Here is a 17283-nt window from a genome sequence, read left to right on the forward strand (position 1 = left end):
GGATGTTGAGCATTTGTTCATGTGTTTGTTAGCCACCTTTATGTCTTCTTTGGAGAAATGTCTGTTTAGTTCTTTGGCCCATTTTTTGATTGGGTCATTTATTTTTCTGGAATTGAGCTGCAGGAGCTGCTTGTATAATTTGGAGATTAATCCTTTATCAGTTGCTTCATTTGCTATTATTTTCTCCCATTCTGAAGGCTGTCTTTTCACCTTACTTATAGTTTCCTTTGCTGTGCAGAAGCTTTTGATTTTAATTAGGTCCCATTTGTTTATTTTTGCTTTTATTTCCAATATTCTGGGAGGTGGGTCATGGAGGATCCTGCTGTGATTTATGTCGGAGAGTGTTTTGCCTACGTTCTCCTCTAGGAGTTTTAAAGTTTCTGGTCTTACATTTAGCTCTCTAATCCATTTTGAGTTTATTTTTGTGTATGGTGTTAGGAAGTGTTCTAGTTTCATTCCTTTACAAGTGGCTGACCAGTTTTCCCAGCACCACTTGTTAAAGAGACTGTTTTTTCTCCATTTTATATTCTTGCCTCCTTTGTCAAAGATGAGGTGTCCATAGGTGCGTGGATTTATCTCTGGGCTTTCTATTTTGTTCCATTGATCTATATTTCTGTCTTTATGCCAGTACCATACTGTCTTGATGACTGTGGCTTTGTAGTAGAGCCTGAAGTCCGGCAGGTTAATTCCCCCAGTTCCATTTTTCTTCCTCAAGATTGCTTTGGCTATTTGAGGTTTTTTGTATTTCCATACAAATTGTGAGATTATTTGTTCTAGTTCTGTGAAAAATATCGTTGGTAGCTTGATAGGGATTGCATTGAATGTATAAATTACTTTGGGTAGTATACTCATTTTTACAATATTTATTCTTCCAATCCATGAACATGGTATATTTCTCCATCTATTAGTGTCCTCTTTGATTGCTTTCAGTGGTGTTTTATAGTTTTCTATGTACAAGTCTTTTGTTTCCTTCAGTTCAGTTCAGTTCAGTTCAGTCGCTCAGTCGTGTCCAACTCTCCGCGACCCCATGAATCAGAGCACGCCAGGCCTCCCTGTCCATCACCAACTCCCGGAGTACACTCAAACTCATGTCCACAGAGTCGGTGATGCCATCCAGCCATCTCATTCTCCGTCGTCCCCTTCTCCTCCCGCCCCCAACCTTTCCCAGCATCAGAGTCTTTTCCAGTGAGTCAACTCGTCGCATGAGGTGGCCAAAGTATTGCAGTTTCAGCTTTAGCATCAGTCCCTCCAATGAACATCCAGGATTGATCTCCTTTAGAATGGACTGGTTGGATCTCCTTGCAGTATAAGGGACTCTCAAGAGTCTTCTCCAACACCACAGTTCATTGTTTCCTTAGGTAGATATATTTCTAAGTATTTAATTCTTTTCGTTGCAACAGTGAATGGAATAGTTTCCTTAATTTCTCTTTCTATTTTCTCATTATTAGTGTATAGGAATGCAAGGGATTTCTGTGTGTTGATTTTATATCCTGCAACGTTACTGTAATCATTGATTAGCTCTAGTAGTTTTCTGGTAGAGTCTCTAGGGTTTTCTGTGTAGAGGATCATGTCATCAGCGAACAGTGAAAGGTTTACTTCTTCTTTTCCAATTTGTATTCCTTTTATGTCCTTTTCTGCTCTGATTGCTGTGGCCAAAACTTCCAGAACTATGTTGAATAGTAGTGGTGAGAGTGGGCACCCTTGTCTTGTTCCTGACTTTAGGGGAAATGCTTTCATCATCACCATTGAGGCTAATGTTTGCTGTGGGTTTGTCATATATAGCTTTTATTATGTTGAGGTACGTCCCTTCTATTCCCACTTTCTGGAGGGTTTTTATCATAAATGGATGTTGAATTTTGTCGAAGGCTTTCTCTGCATCTATTGAGATAATCATATTATTTTTATGTTTCAGTTTGTTAATGTGGTGTATTACGTTGATTGATTTGCGGATATTGAAGAATCCTTGCATTCCTGGGATAAAGCCCACTTGGTCATGATGTATGATCTTCTTAATATGTTGTTGGATTCTGATTGCTAGAATTTTGTGAAGGAGTTTTGCATCTATGTTCATCAGTGATATTGGCCTGTAGTTTTCTTTTTTGTGCGATCTTTACCAGGTTTTGGGATTAGGGTGATGGTGGCCTCATAGAGTGAGTTTGGAAGTTTCCCTTCCTCTGCAATTTTCTGGAAGAGTTTGAGTAGAATAGGTGTTAGCTCTTCTCTAAATTTTTGGTAGAATTCGGCTGTGAAGCCGTCTGGACCTGGGCTTTTGTTTGCTGGAAGATTCCTGATTACAGCCTCTAGTTTCGTGCTTGTGATGGGTCTATTCAGATTTTCTATTTCTTCCTGTTTCAGTTTTGGAAAGTTGTACTTTTCTAGGAATTTGTCCATTTCTTCCAGGTTATTCATTTTATTGCCATATAATTGCTGATAGTATTCTCTAATAATCCTTTGTATTTCTGTGTTGTCAGTTGTGATCTCTCCATTTTCATTTCTAATTTTATTGATTTGGTTCTTCTCCCTTTGTTTCTTGATAAGTCTGGCTAGTGGTTTGTCAATTTTATTTACCTTCTCAAAGAACCAGCTTTGGCTATGTTGATTTTTGCTATGGTCTCTTTTGTTTCTTTTGCATTTATCTCTGCCCTAATTTTTACGATTTCTTTCCTTCTACTGACCCTGGGGTTCTTCATTTCTTCCTTTTCTAGTTGCTTTAGATGTAGAGTTAGGTTATTTAGTTGACTTTTTTCTTGTTTCTTGAGGTGTGCCTGTATTGCTATGAACTTCCCCCTTAGCACTGCTTTTACACTGTCCCAGAGGTTTTGGGTTGTTGTGTTTTCATTTTCATTCATTTCTATGCATATTTTGATTTCTCTTTTGATTTCTTCTATGATTTGTTCGTTATTCAGCAGCGTGTTGTTCAGCCTCCATATGTTGGCATGTTTAATAGTTTTTCTCCCATAATTGAGATCTAATCTTACTGCATTGTGGTCAGAAAAGACGCATGGGATGATTTCAACTTTTTTGAATTTACCAAGGCTAGATTTATGGCCCAGGATGTGATCTATCCTGGGAAAGGTTCCATGTGCACTTGACAAAAAGGTGAAATTTATTGTTTTGGGGTGAAATGTCCTATAGATATCTATTAGGTCTAACTGGTCTATTGTATCATTTAAAGATTGTGTTTCCTTGTTAATTTTCTGTTTAGTTGATCTATCCATAGATGTAAGTGGGGTATTAAAATCTCCCACTATTATTGCATTATTGTTAATTTCCCCTTTCATACTTGTTAGTAATTGTCTTACATATTGCGGTGCTCCTATGTTGGGTGCATAAATATTTATAATTGTTATATCTTCATCTTGGATTGATCCTTTGATCATTATGTAGTTTCCTTCTTTGTCTCTTTTCACAGCCTTTGTTTTAAAGTCTATTTTATCTGATATGAGTATTGCTACTCCTGCTTTCTTGTGGTCTCTATTTGCATGGAATATCTTTTTCCAGCCCTTCACTTTCAGTCTGTATGTGTCCCTCGTTTTGAGGTGGGTCTCTTGCAGACAACATATATGGGGGTCTTGTTTTTGTATCCATTCAGCCAGCCTTTGTCTTTTGGTTGGGGCATTCAACCCATTTACGTTTAAGGTAATTATTGATCAGTACGATCCCGTAGCCATTTTCTTTATTGCTTTGGGTTCGAGTTTATACACCCTTTCTGTGTTTCCTGTCTAGAAAAGATCCTTTAGCATTTGTTGGAGAGCTGGTTTGGTAATGCTGAATTCTCTCAGCTTTTGCTTGTCTGTAAAGCTTTTGATTTCTCCTTCATATTTGAATGAGATCCTTGCTGGGTACAGTAGTCTGGGCTGTAGGTTATTTTCTTGCATCACTTTAAGTATGTCCTGCCATTCCCTCCTGGCCTGAAGAGTTTCTGTTGAAAGATCAGCTGTTATCCTTATGGGAATCCCCTTGTGTGTTATTTGCTGTTTTTCCCTTGCGGCTTTTAATATTTGTTCTTTGTGTTTGATCTTTGTTAATTTGATTAATATGTGTCTTGGAGTATTTCGCCTTGGGTTTATCCTGTTGGGGACTCTCTGTTTCTTGGACTTGGGTGATTATTTCTTTCCCCATTTTAGGGAAGTTTTCAACTATTATCTCCTCAAGTATTCTCTCATGGTCTTTCTTTTTGTCTTCTTCTTCTGGGATTCCTATGATTCGAATGTTGGAGCGTTTAACATTGTCCCAGAGGTCTCTAATATTGTTCTCATTTCTTTTAATTCGTTTTTCTTTTTTCCTCTCTGTTTCATTTATTTCTACAATTCTATCTTCTAGCTCGCTTATCCTGTCTTCTGCCTCTGTTATTCTACTGTTTGTTCCCTCCAGAGTGTTTCTGATCTCATCTATTGCATTCTTCATTGTATATTGACTCTTTTTTATTTCCTCTAAGTCCTTATTAAACCTTTCTTCCATCTTTTCAATCCTTTTCTCCAGGTTATTTATCTGTAACTCCATTTTGCTTTCAAGATTTTGAATCATTTTCACCACCAAAATTCGAAATTCTTTTTCATGTAGATTCCCTATATCTTCCTCTTTTGTTTGTGTTGGTGGGCATTTATCTTGTTCCTTTACTTGCTGGGTATTTCTCTGCTTCTTCATCTTGCTTATAATGCTTTGCTTGGGGCCTTTCCCTCTTCTGGCTGTTTGTGGAGTTCTCTTTATTATGTAGTTTCCTTGCTGTGTGTGGGGTTGGACAGGTGACTTGTCAAATTCCCTGGTTATGGAAGCTTGTGTCGGTGTTCTGGTGGGTGGAGCTGGATTTGTTCTCTCTGGAGTGCAATGAGGTGTCCAGTAATGAGTTATGAGATGTCAGTGGGTTTGGAGTGACTTTGGGCAGCCTGTATATTGAAGCTCAGGGCTAGTTTCCTGTGTTACTGGAGAATTTGCGTGGTATGTCTTGCTCTGGAACTTGTTGACCCTTGGGTTTAGTGTAGGTATGGAGATGTTTGATGAGCTCCTATCAATTAATGTTCCCTGGAGTCAGGAGTTCTCTGGTGTTCTCAGGATTCGGGCTTAAGCCTCTTGCCTCTGGTTTTTGGTCTTATTCTTGGAGTAGTCTCTAGACGTCTCTATCTGTCATTTCCAAGGTGGTTCCCTCTGTTTTATCTTCTGTTTGCTGGTCTCTTCAGTGTCTAATTTCCGCCTTGATACTAGGGGGTGGGTGGACACTTTTTAAGGCTCAGTTGTTCAGTCCTGTTCTGGGAAGGGAGGAATGCTGCACACGAATATCTCTGGCATCTGTGGGGAGTGCTTGCAGCGTCTCGGCCACACTGGGTTTGCCCCCGCTCACAGCACGTATGCTGTCCCAGTCTACACTGCGCAGGCTCTAGGTTGCTCTGCCGGGAACTGTCCGAGGCCGGCGCCGGGTTGTATGCACTTCCCAGGTCTGAGCGGCTCAAGTTCAGGTTCTCAGGTACTCCACAAAGGCGCAGACTTGGTTGGGCCTGCGTTTTGTGCCTTCCCCGGTCCGAGCAGCTCAGGGGACCAGGTGTTTGGCGAGCGCGGTCTCGCGACTTATCGCCTCCCCAGTCCCCACCACTCAGTTTTCTGGGTGTACAACCGGTGCACCTTCTCAGGGGGATATCAACCGGCCCGAGCTCAAGAAGTCCTGATTAGCAACAAGCCTGTGTGGTTTGTATCAGATGCCTTTCTGGGGCCACGGTTGCCCGCTCCGGCTCTGGCTGCCCTCCCTGCCTGTCTTGGCGGGGGATGGGGGATGGGCCAGCTGCAGCCAGTTCACTCTGCTCAGTCCTTTATTCTGTGAGCGGGGCTGGCCGAGTCATAGGTTAGAGCTTTCCGCCTTTTCGTGGGGAAGCTATCCCACAGTCTGCTTTGCTCTCCCCCGTTCTCTCAAATTGTTCTCGCGGCATTCAAGCCCAGTCCTCTCTCTAAGCAGTTCAGCCGGCTCCTCCCTGCCCAGCCCCCGCTTGCGAATGACGTATGCAGGCATCTGTGCTGCTTCTCTGCTGGGAGTTACCGTTTGGCGGGTAATCTGTGGGTTTGTAAAATTATCTTAAAAAAAAAAAAAGAGGGTTATGTGGCCCTCTGAGCTTCCAAGGCTCGCCACAGATTCGCCAGTGAGAATGCTTCCTGGTGTTTGGAAAGTTCTCTCTTTTTAAAGCCTCCCTTCCCAGGACGGAGCTCCGTCCTTACTTCTTTTGTCTCTCTTTTTATCTTTTATGTTTTTTCCTACCTCCTTTCAAAGACAATGGGCTGCTTTTCTGGGTCCCTGACGTCCTCTGCCAGCATTCAGAAGTTGCTTTGTGGACTTTACTCACGTTCAAATGTTCTTTTGATGAATTTGTGGGGGAGAGAGTGGTCTCGCCATCCTATTCCTCCGCCATCTTGTTCCTTCCTGAAAATGGCTTAAAACACAACATTCAGAAAACAAATCATGGCATCTGGTCCCATCACTTCATGGCAAATAGATGGCGAAACCGTGGAAACAGTGTCAGACTTTATTTTTGGGGGCTCCAAAATCAATGTGGATGATGACTGCAGCCACAAAATAAAAAGACGCTTACTCCTTGAAAAAAAAGTTATGACCAACCAAGACAGCGTATTAAAGAGGAAAGACATCAATTGCCAACAAAGATCTGTCTAGTCTAGGCTATGATTTTTCCAGTAGTCATGTATGTATGTGACAGTTGGACTGTGAAGAAAGCGGAGCGCTGAAGAATTGATGCTTTTGAACTGTGGTGCTGGAGAAGAGTCTTGAGAGTCCCTTGGAATGCAATGCCATCCAGCCAGTCCATCATCAGTCTGGAATGTTCATTGGAAGAACTGATGTTGAAGCTAAAATTCAAATACATTGGCCACCTGATGGGAAGAGCTGACTCATTTGAAAAGACCCTGATGCTGGGAAAGATTGAAGGCGGGAGGAGAAAGGGACGACAGAGGATGAGTTAGTGATAGACAAGGAGGCCTGGCGTGCTGCAGTCCAAGGATTCGCAAAGATTCGGACATGACTGAGCGACTGAACTGAACTGATGATCATCATATACTGGTGTTATCCTGGAAGCAAACAGCCCAAGTGAGTGTCATTTAGAGAGTGCCTGCCAGGAGGTTCTTTTTTTTTTTTTTTAACTGTTCAATAATTTTTTTTTAATTAATTTACTTTTTATTGGAGGCAAATTATTTTACAATATTATATTGGTTGGTTTTGCCATACATTGACATGAATTCGCCCCGGGTTTAATCTAGTTTGCCTGATGTGAGGACCGGCAGTAGGATGGTTGAAAGAACCTGGATCGCAGTGTCAGGGGCTGCATGCAAGGTAGAAATCTCATATGCTGCAGTGACAATAGCTTATAACCTTAAGGAAAAATTAAATTGGAGAGACGAATTTGGGAGGGATCTTTGAATGGGGTAGAAGATGAAAATTGGCTCTTGTTGAAAATTTTTCATTAAAATTAAATGAAATGTATAACGAAACCATGATAATGATGGTTTAGTCACTAAGTCATGTCCAACATCTGTGACCCCAGGGACTGTAACTCGCTAGGCTCCTGTGTCCATGAGATTGTCCAGGAAAGAATACTGAAGTTGGCTGCTATTTCCTTCTCCAGGGGGTCTTCCCAACTCATGGGTGGAATCTACATTCATCTCTTGCATTGGCAGGTGGGTTCTTTACCACTAGCACCATCTGAGAAGCCCAAAGACGGCACAGGAATTATATGTATTTATATATATTTAGATCAGTTCAGTTGCTCAGTCATGGCCTACAACTAGTCAGGCTTCCTGGTCTTTCATCCTATCCCAGAGTTTGCTCAAACTCATGTCCATTGAGTTGGTGATACCATCCTCTGTCGTCCCCTTCTCTCCCACCTTCAATCTTTCCCAGCATCAGGGTCTTTTCCAACGAATCAGTCAGTTCTTCACATCAGGTGGCCAAATTTTTAGAGTTTCACCCTCAACATCAGTCCTTCCAATGTATATTCAGGACTAATTTCCCTTAGGTTTGACTGGCTGGATCCCCTTGCAGGCCAAGGGACTCTCAAGATTCTCCTCCAGCACCACAGTTCATTAGCATCAATTCTTCAGCACTCAGCCATCTCTGTGGTCCAACTCTCACATCCATACATGACTACTGGAAAAACCATAGCTCTTAGTAGATGGACCTTTGTTGGCAAAGTAATGTCTCTGCTTTTCAATATGCCGTCTAGGTTGGTCATAGCTTTTTCTTCAAAGGAGCAAGCGTCTTTAAATTTCACGGCTGCAGTCACCATCTGCAGTGATCTTGGAGCCCAGGAAAATAAAGTGTCTCACTGTTTCCATTGTTTCCCTTCTATTTGCCATGATGTGATGGGACCAGATGCTGCGATCTTAGTTTTTTTAAGGCTGAGTTTTAAGACAGCTTTTTCACTCTTACCTTCATCAAGAGGCTCTTTAGTTTCTCTTTGCTTTCTGCCATAAGGGTGGTTTCTTCTGCACAACTGAGGTTATTGATATTTCTCCCGGCAATCTTGATTCCAGCTTGTGCTTCATCCAGCCAAGGTTTTCACATAATGTCCACTGTATATACGTTAAATCACCAGGGTGACAATATACAGCCTTAATGTACTCCTTTCCCAATTTGCAACCAGTCTGTTGTTCTATGTCCGGTTCTAACCGTTGCTTTTTGACTTGCATACAGATTTCTACAGAGGCAGGTAAGGTGGTCTGGTTTTCCCATCTCTTGAAGAATTTTCCACATTTTGTTGTGATCCACATAGTCAAAGTCTTTGGCATTGTCAATAAAGCAGAAGTAGATGAACTTATCTGTAGCTCAAACAGTAAAGAACCTTCCTGCGATGCACGAGACCAGATATCAGTCCCTGGGTTGGGAAGTTCCTCTGGAAAAGAGAATGGCAATCCACTCCAGTATTCTTGGCTGGAGAATTCCATGGACAGAGAAGCCTGGCGGGTTATAATCTGTGGGGTCACAAAGAGTCAGACACGCCTGAGCAACTAACACACACACAGATGCTTTTTTGGATCTCTCTTGCGTTTTGGATGATCCAATGGATGTTGGCAATTTGATTTCTTGTTCCTCTGCCCTTTCTAAATTCAGCTTTAACATCTATATATGTACACACACACACACACATGTATCTGTGTATCCATATACAAATCAGTGGAATATTTGCGAAATAAAAAATAAAACTCTAGAATATAACAAAAAAGATACAGAAAAGAAAGTAGAGGTGACCAGTGGGGTGAAGGAAAGTGGTGGGTTCAGACAGGTGGAGTGGAATAAGAGGTACAAACTACTATGTTAAAATAAATAATGTAAAAATATATATTATGAAACATAGGCAATAAAAAAGCCTACATATTTATAACTTCAAAAGGAGTGATAAAATTATGACTACCTATATGGTATACTTGTAACAAAAAATATTGTACATCAACTATATTTCAATTTCAATACATTAAAAATAAAAATACAGACCCCTTGGAGGAATGCCCTGATGACTGATTCCTGGTAGAGACAACACATATTTATCTTTTTAAACCAGACAGTGCCATCTGTACTTTTAGAAAATAAGCTTAAACAGACCTCTTCAATGTGAAAAGAAATAACACAGAGGTTGAAGATATGTGTCTTGGACTCTTGGAGGATGGACAAGAATATAAATATCACTGTCCTGGAAATAACTCAAGTGTTCTGTGATTTCTCATTTAAGCTGAAAATTTTATGTCTATATCCACTGCCACTTCTCTAAAAATTAATAGGTTTATAAGAACCACATAAAACCCCGAAAAAAAGCTCAGCTGCCAACCAGGATATCAGAAGATGACGTCTATGTAACCGCATCGTGTGATTAACCACTGTTTGATCATTATGTATTCTGCCAAGAGATGTTATCCTATAAAACGTGAAATCAATTCACAAGCTCTCCAACAACCAGAACATCCTCAGCTTCTCTAGCAGAAGGACAACAAGAGTCCCAAGATGAAGGTTGTGTGCCTGACTCTCCTCTTTGGTCTGGTTTGTGGTGCCCAGGAAACTCCAGCTGAGATAGACCCCTCAAAGGTACCCAGAAGGAGGTGATCTCCTAGAAGGTCTTGCTTATTTGAGTGTGTGTGTGTGTGTGGCTGTTTTTATGTACATGTAAGAAATAAGCTGATTTATATGTACAATCAAATTGTATACATAGTGGGGTCCGTGTAACTACCTGAGAAAAACACAACCCTTTGTCTACCTGGTCTTTTATTTTTTCTTCATCTTATTTGTCTATAGGCTAAAGAAATAATAATAACATGCTATCATTCCGAGAGTCATGACAAATCATGACGTGTTTTATTTTAAACAACCCTGAATTCTAGGCTTTCTGCTCCAATACGAATCATGTATTCATGTCATGTCATTCAACAAGGTATGGGGTAGAACTCTGCTTCAGTTCAGTTCAGCTCAGTCGCTCAGTCATGTCCAACTCTTTGTGACCACATGAATTACAGCACGCCAGGCCTCCCTGTCCATCACCAATTCCCAGAGTTCACTCAAACTCAACTCCGTCGAGTTGGTAATGCCATCCAGCCATCTCATTCTCTGTCATCCCCTTCTCCTCCCGCCCCCAATCCCTCCCAGCATCAGAGTCTTTTCCAGTAAGTCAACTCATCGCATGAGGTGACCAAAGGATTGGAGCTTCAGCATCAGTCCTTCCAATGAACACCCAGGATTGATCACCTTTAGAATGGACTGATTGGATCTCCTTGCAGTCCAAGGGACTCTCAAGAGTCTTCTCCAGCACCACAGTTCAAAAGCATCAATTCTTTGGCGATCAGCCTTCTTCACAGTCCAACTCTCACATCCATACATGACCATTGGAAAAACCATAGCCTTGACTAGACGGACCTTGGTTGGCAAAGTAATGTCTCTGCTTTTTAATAGGCTATCTATGTTGGTCATAACTTTCCTTCCAAGAACTCTGCTTATTAAGGTTGAATTTACTTCTCTTCTGTGCAAAATGCAGAAGCAAAGGTGGTGCTGTGAACTGGTGAGTAACCAAAAGAGATATTGACTGATGCTTATGGAGACCTTCCTTCTTAGATTCCAGGAGAGTGGCGCACCATTTACGCAGCTGCGGACAACAAGGAGAAGATTGTGGAAGGGGGCCCACTGAGGGATTACTATCGTCGGATTGAATGTATTGATGACTGTGAATACCTCTCCATTACATTTTATGACAAGTAAGCACAACTGTCCTCAACGGCAAGCAAAGAGACTGTTGACTTTGGACATGGGGTCCAGGCTCCAATGTTCAGTGAAAGGTGTGCGTCATGGCTGTGAAGTTGAGGGTGCAAACTCTACTCAAGGGTGTCCTCAAGCGCTGGGAAATGGATGGTAAGGAAGGAATGTCTTGTCTGTTGGTTTCCAGGGACGATGGCACATGCCTGCTGCTCACAGAAGTGGCAAAGAGACAAGAAGGATATGTTTATGTCATAGAATGTGAGTATTCCAGCTTTTCCAATGGGCTGTCTTCCCAAAACCATGCAACCATGTTCAACTGGATAGCCTCGGTTCTATCAAAGACAACTAGATGTCTGGATGGGTGGACTGTTTCCTCTGCTCATTACCAATGCAATCTTGGAAAAGACATTTAATTTTTCAGGAATCAATTCTGTCTCACAACACCAGGAGTCAACATTCTGGAGCTTCTTTTCAGAGATCATCAGCGGCAACGTTCTACCCTTGGACCTCATCCTGGTGTTGTGAGACATTGATGGTCTCTGAGAAAAAGCCTCAGAACGGTGACTATACATGTTCCCTGGGCATGGTGAAGTGCATAAGATTACATATATATTATATAATATAAATTATTATAAAATATATACATTAGTATTTTAAGATTATAAAGACTCTATCAAAATTTTTTCTTGTATTTCACATACGTGATCAAATTTGCTTAAAATCTTAAATATTAAATTTCTTTATTTGGAAGTGTAGTAAGTAGAACACGATTAATTTCAAGCCCCAAAATGAGAACAGCTAAAATAAGAGCTCTGCAATGAAGGAGACCCAGGTTTTATCCCTGGGTTGGGAAGTACCCTGGAGAAGGAAATGGCTACCCACTCTAGTATTCTTGCCTGGAGAATCCCATGGACAGGGGAGTCTGATGGGAGACAGGCCAAGGTTCACACATGTCAGACACGACCGAGTGATTTTCAGTTCACTTCAAAATAAGAGCAAAAATTTCAAACTAATATTTAACATACATTGAAAGTGACTTTAGCATAGACTTTGATCTCCACAGTTTGAAATAACAAGAAATGTTTCTCAAATATAATATCAATATATAAGTTGAAAGGGGCACTAACATAGATTTCTATCTCTGTAGTTGAAAATAACAGGAAATGGTACTCAAATGTTAATATCAACACTGTCACACACATATCGCTCAGTCATGTCCAACTCTTTGCGACCCCATGGACTATAGCCCATCAGGCTCCACCGTCCATTGGATTCTTCAGGCAAGAATACTGGAGTGGGTTGCCATTTCCTTCTCCAGGGGATCTTCCCGACCCCAGGATTGAACCAGGTCTCCTGCATTGCAGGCAGATGCTTTAACCTCTGAGCCACCAGGGAGGCCCATCAACACTGTAACATTACATTAAGTGATCAAATGCCCATGGGTTTCATTTTCATTGAAAACATATACATGGAGCATTCTAATCTTGGTCTGATACAACCATTTTAATTTCAAATGTGGACATGCAGCCACAGGATCTAATCTTCAATCGTTAAAGAGTATATATGTCCAACATTAGGCAGTAGACTAACTTGTACCTCTTTTGTTACCTCTTGTGCTAGGAAATAACTCTGGATTATGTAGTAACTTTCATTTTACTAAAATTCATTTAATTATTTAGAATTCCATTCTAACCATGACTGTACTTGCAAACTAGGTCACAAAATTCCTGAAAATGTAATAGTCAGTTCTTGTGAGTGGGTATGAGATGACTGAGGCTCAACATATACTATAGTTGCAACAAGCAACTTTGCTATCGTTCACAGACTGCTCAGCTTAGAAGACTGGAAGTCTTATTAATCTTCAGGAGAGGGGTGTGTGGAGAGAGCTTTCCTACTTCACTGGTTGTCTTAAAGTTTCTAACAACACAGCACTAGAAATGTCATTGAGACTGAGTTTACCATCAGAGGGAAAACAGACGAAGAGAGCATGTGAAGAATAAGACACGTTCAACTGAAAAGAAAAGCAGTGAATCATACTGAGGTTTGAATTTTTATTTTTCTTCTGTCATAGACAAGGGTTCAAATACTTTGGAAGTGATTCATGCATCACAAAACATGCTGGTAACTTATGTTGAAAATGATGATGGGGAGAAGATCACAAAAATGACTGAAGGTCTTGGTAAGTACTATAGCTCATGTAGATGAGCTCATATGATCAGTACTTTTATGCTAAGGAGAGACGTACACAAACCTTACGATAGGGCTTCACCGGTGGCTCAGATGGGAAAGAACCCACATTCAATGCGGGAGACCTGGGTTTGATCCCTGGGTCGGGAAGATCCCATGGAGGAGGGCATAACAACCCACTCCAGTATTCTTGCCTGGGAACTCCCCATGGACAGGGGAACCTGGAGGGCTACAGTCCATGTGGTAGCAAAGAGCTCACAGGATACGACCCAGAACAGTATCTATTGTCCTTGGGGAGGTCTTTGCTTCATGACTACATTAATATTATTTGGTCTCTTTTGACTGTTTTCCTTTGCTTTTCTGCATTCTCATTTCTCTGATTAAACTTATCCTTTGACATGTATATTTCACAGACAAAAGGCAGGCCAAAAACCTGGTGGGTGGGGCAAGGAACACAGGGTCCCATTCCATCTCACTAGGATGAGTGTGGTTTTGAAACTTCCCCATCATTACCACACCCGTTCATTTCATATCGGTTCATGAAAACCCCAGGGATGGATTTCTAGAATGTAGTCAAAGTGGACAGGAGGAGACAGAGTTGGGAGGAATTCTGAGTCTCAGACCCGCCATGACCTTCTTTGATGTCCCATGAAAGACTGCATCTCACAGGGGGATGTTTAAGGTCTCGGCTGAATGATTAGCAATTCACTCAGTAGATCTCTGAACTGGAATGTGATAACATGTTAACTATATGGACTCTACCCCCATGGACCCTGTGTGCACACTCGGGCACGTCTGCAGAAAACTATCTGGGGGGGCAGGGTTTAGATGGTCATGGAGGGCAGTGGCGCTGGTGAGACTTACCGATCACTACAGGTAGGAGCCAGGTGACACTAATCCATAAAAGATTCTAATGCACACCTCTTCTGCCCTGTCTGCTATGAAATCCAGCCAAAGGAACCAGTTTCACTCAAGAAGAACTTCAGAAGTATCAGGAGCTGAACAGTGAAAGGGGGATTCCAAATGAAAATATAGAGAATGTCATAGAAACAGGTAAAGCCCCAGATGATGACAGGTATCCGAAATGAAAACACATCACCAGGGCATTCAATTCACATTACCTATTGGCAGAGATATCTTTAATAAGAGCTGTTTTGAAATAATCCTTTGAAATAGAGGCGTGTCAGTGGTCATATGCCCTCTCATTCATTCCCTTTCACAGACAACTGTCCTCCATAAGAACAGTGAAGAGCGGTTGGGTGAGTAGAAATATGACATATACAACACATTTTTTTTCTCAGTAGGTTAACACGTTAGGAGATGGGAGTTTTACTGCTTTAACAATGGGATACATACACAATGGAATATTACTCAGCCAAGAAAAAGAATAAAAATGCCATTTGCAGCAACATGAATGGAGTTAGAGATGATGTTACTAAGTAACTCAGAAAGAGAAAGGCAAATATCATATGCTATCACTTCCATGTGGAATCTAAAATACAATTCAAATGAACACCCATAAAAAACAGAGACAGACTCAAACACAGACCAAATTCATGGTTACCAAAGGGGAAGCAGGAAAGGGGTAAATTCCGAGTTTGAGATGAGCAGATACACAGTAAAATTCATAAAATAAATGACAAAGACCAACTGGAGAGAACAGGGAACTATACTCGATGTCTTCTAATAACTTTTAAGAAGAAGAATGAAAAAAGGTATACATTTACCTACATATATATGTAAGTGAGGGCTTCCCAGGTGACTCAGAGTCAGAATTTGCCTGCCAATGCAGGAGACACAGAAAACGTGAATTTATCCCTGGGTCAGGAAGATCCTTCAAATAGGAAATGGCACCCCACACCAGTATACTTGCCTGGAAAATCCAACAGAGGAATCTGGTAAGCTGTAGTCCATACGGTCACAGAAGACTGGGAAACATCATACCGAGAAACCAACAACAAATGTATAAACGAATCACTTTGCTCTATACCTGAATCTAACACAACAGTGAACATCAACTACATTTCAATAAAAATTAATTTAGAAAAAGAATGGGATGACAAAACTCTTCACCTTGCCGTATGTCAAAGGCTTGGGTTTCCTAGTCTATGGATTAGAATATCTAAACACTGACATCGGTCTAGAACCCACAGTGAGATGCTTTAAGGACAATGGAGGTGGTGTGAAGCCCTGAGCTCTAAGATAGGATGATCGCTGGGGAATCCCACTGTGAATGAATGACCTTGCAGCCACAACACATGTATGATGATAAATGATATTACAGAACATGTAAGTGGCACGGGTCACTTAGCATATACTCTCTTACATCTCAGAGCTGTGAATACATAACTTAGTGTCTTTCAATATCAGACCTGAAACCAGACTGCTTACAGCTAGTTTCTCCAGGTGGGTAATTCCATGGGATCCCCGGGTATACACACACAGAGGAACTTCTGAAATGGGTCTTGTAGGAAAATTTCCCCACTGCTTCCATCAGCAACTGCTTCTATCATGCTCCAGCCAATATCATATTAATGCTAATCAGCTCAACAATGTTTTACTTTATTTTATGTTAAAAGAAAAAAAAAAGAAGCAAGAATAGAGCTGCATCAAAGTACTAATGTGTCCTAATCATTCATATGAAGACAGTAGACCTTTTCCTCTAAATCATCATTTCTTCTCTCCCAGGAAATCACGACCCTGAACCCACAGCTTTCCAACTATGAATGTCCTCTGCTCTTGCTAATGTTACTGGGTTCCTAAACTTATCAATAAATTGATCAAAGCACATATGTGTGGTGAACAAACGCTCTATATTTGCAAATACTCAAAACATGTAAATTCAACCATGCAGAAAATCCAGTGTACAATGAAGGGGGAAATAACTCTGTTTATGATGCATGGTGTGAACCCTGCAAGTGTTTCTGTCAGATGAGAGAATAAACCACAGAAGGTAGTTCTATGTGGCGAAATGAGGTTCTGATCAAATGTCACATGAGAAATGGGATTGGTCAGTCAGACACCTTCAGAGAAGCCAATGGCAATCCACTCCAGTACTCTTGCCTGGAAAATCCCATGGACGGAGGAGCCTGGTAGGCTGCAGCGCATGGGGTCGCTAAGAGTTGGACATGACTTAGCGACTTCACTTTCACTTTTCATTTTCATGCATTGAAGAAGGAAATGGCAACCCACTCCAGTGTTCTTGCCTGGAGAATCCCACGAACGGGGGAGCCTGGTGGGCTGCCGTCTATGGGGTGGCACAGAGTCGGACACGACGGAAGCAATTTAGCAACAGCTGCAGTCAGACATCTTAATCTGAGCCGTCCTAAGTGGAACCTGAAAACAACTCAACAATGGTGTCAAGCAGCATTCATCTGCTGTTGGGTTGCAGGACGTGGTAAGGATGTTGCAGAATGCAGTCTTACATGGGTTCCAGGGGGCACAGTGGTAAAAAAATAAATAAATAAACCTACCAATGTAGAAGATGCAAGAGTTGCAGGTTCGATCCCTTGGTCAAGAAGATGCCCTGGAGAAGGAAATGGAAACCCACTCCAGTATTCTTACTTGGAGAATCCCATGGACAGAGGAGCCTGGCAGGCTACAGTCCATGGACTCACAAGAGTCAGACATGATTTATGAACTGAGCACACACACACACATACAACAGAAGTGAACAGTGTTTACTAAAGCAGAGCCCTGATGGTGGTTACAAAGCATGGGGTCTGTGGTGTCCAACGACGGGGGGCTACTCTCCAGCTCAAATCCCGGAGGCAGAGACCTTGCTGCTGATGCAGGTGCAGAGTTCCCTAAAGCTCCGCTTAGAAGTTCCTCATCAGATAATTTTCAAAGTAATAGTCATTGGTTGGTGCTAA

The 17283-nt window shown here is 41.5% G+C and overlaps 1 protein-coding gene across 2 annotated transcripts; it reads left to right on the forward strand.

The window, feature by feature from the left end:
* The first annotated feature begins 9943 nt into the window (after window positions 1-9943).
* Window positions 9944-16248, forward strand: LOC129534876 (allergen Bos d 2). Of its 2 annotated transcripts, XM_055393395.2 has the most exons (7): window positions 9944-10066; window positions 11084-11223; window positions 11412-11482; window positions 13296-13403; window positions 14363-14464; window positions 14634-14670; window positions 16100-16248. In XM_055393395.2, the coding sequence occupies exons 1-6, from the start codon at window positions 9986-9988 to the stop codon at window positions 14648-14650; spliced, it is 519 nt and encodes a 172-aa protein (XP_055249370.1). In that variant the 5' UTR covers window positions 9944-9985; the 3' UTR covers window positions 14651-14670; window positions 16100-16248. The 2 variants fall into 2 exon arrangements, with proteins under 2 accessions (XP_055249370.1, XP_055249369.1); XM_055393394.2 differs by lacking the exons at window positions 14634-14670; window positions 16100-16248 and having other exon boundaries at window positions 14363-14598.
* The last annotated feature ends 1035 nt before the right edge of the window (window positions 16249-17283 follow it).

Source organism: Moschus berezovskii, chromosome X, assembly GCF_049115385.1.
Source record: "Moschus berezovskii isolate FMDL1 chromosome X, NW_MosBer_1.0, whole genome shotgun sequence".
Lineage (NCBI taxonomy): Eukaryota > Metazoa > Chordata > Mammalia > Artiodactyla > Moschidae > Moschus > Moschus berezovskii.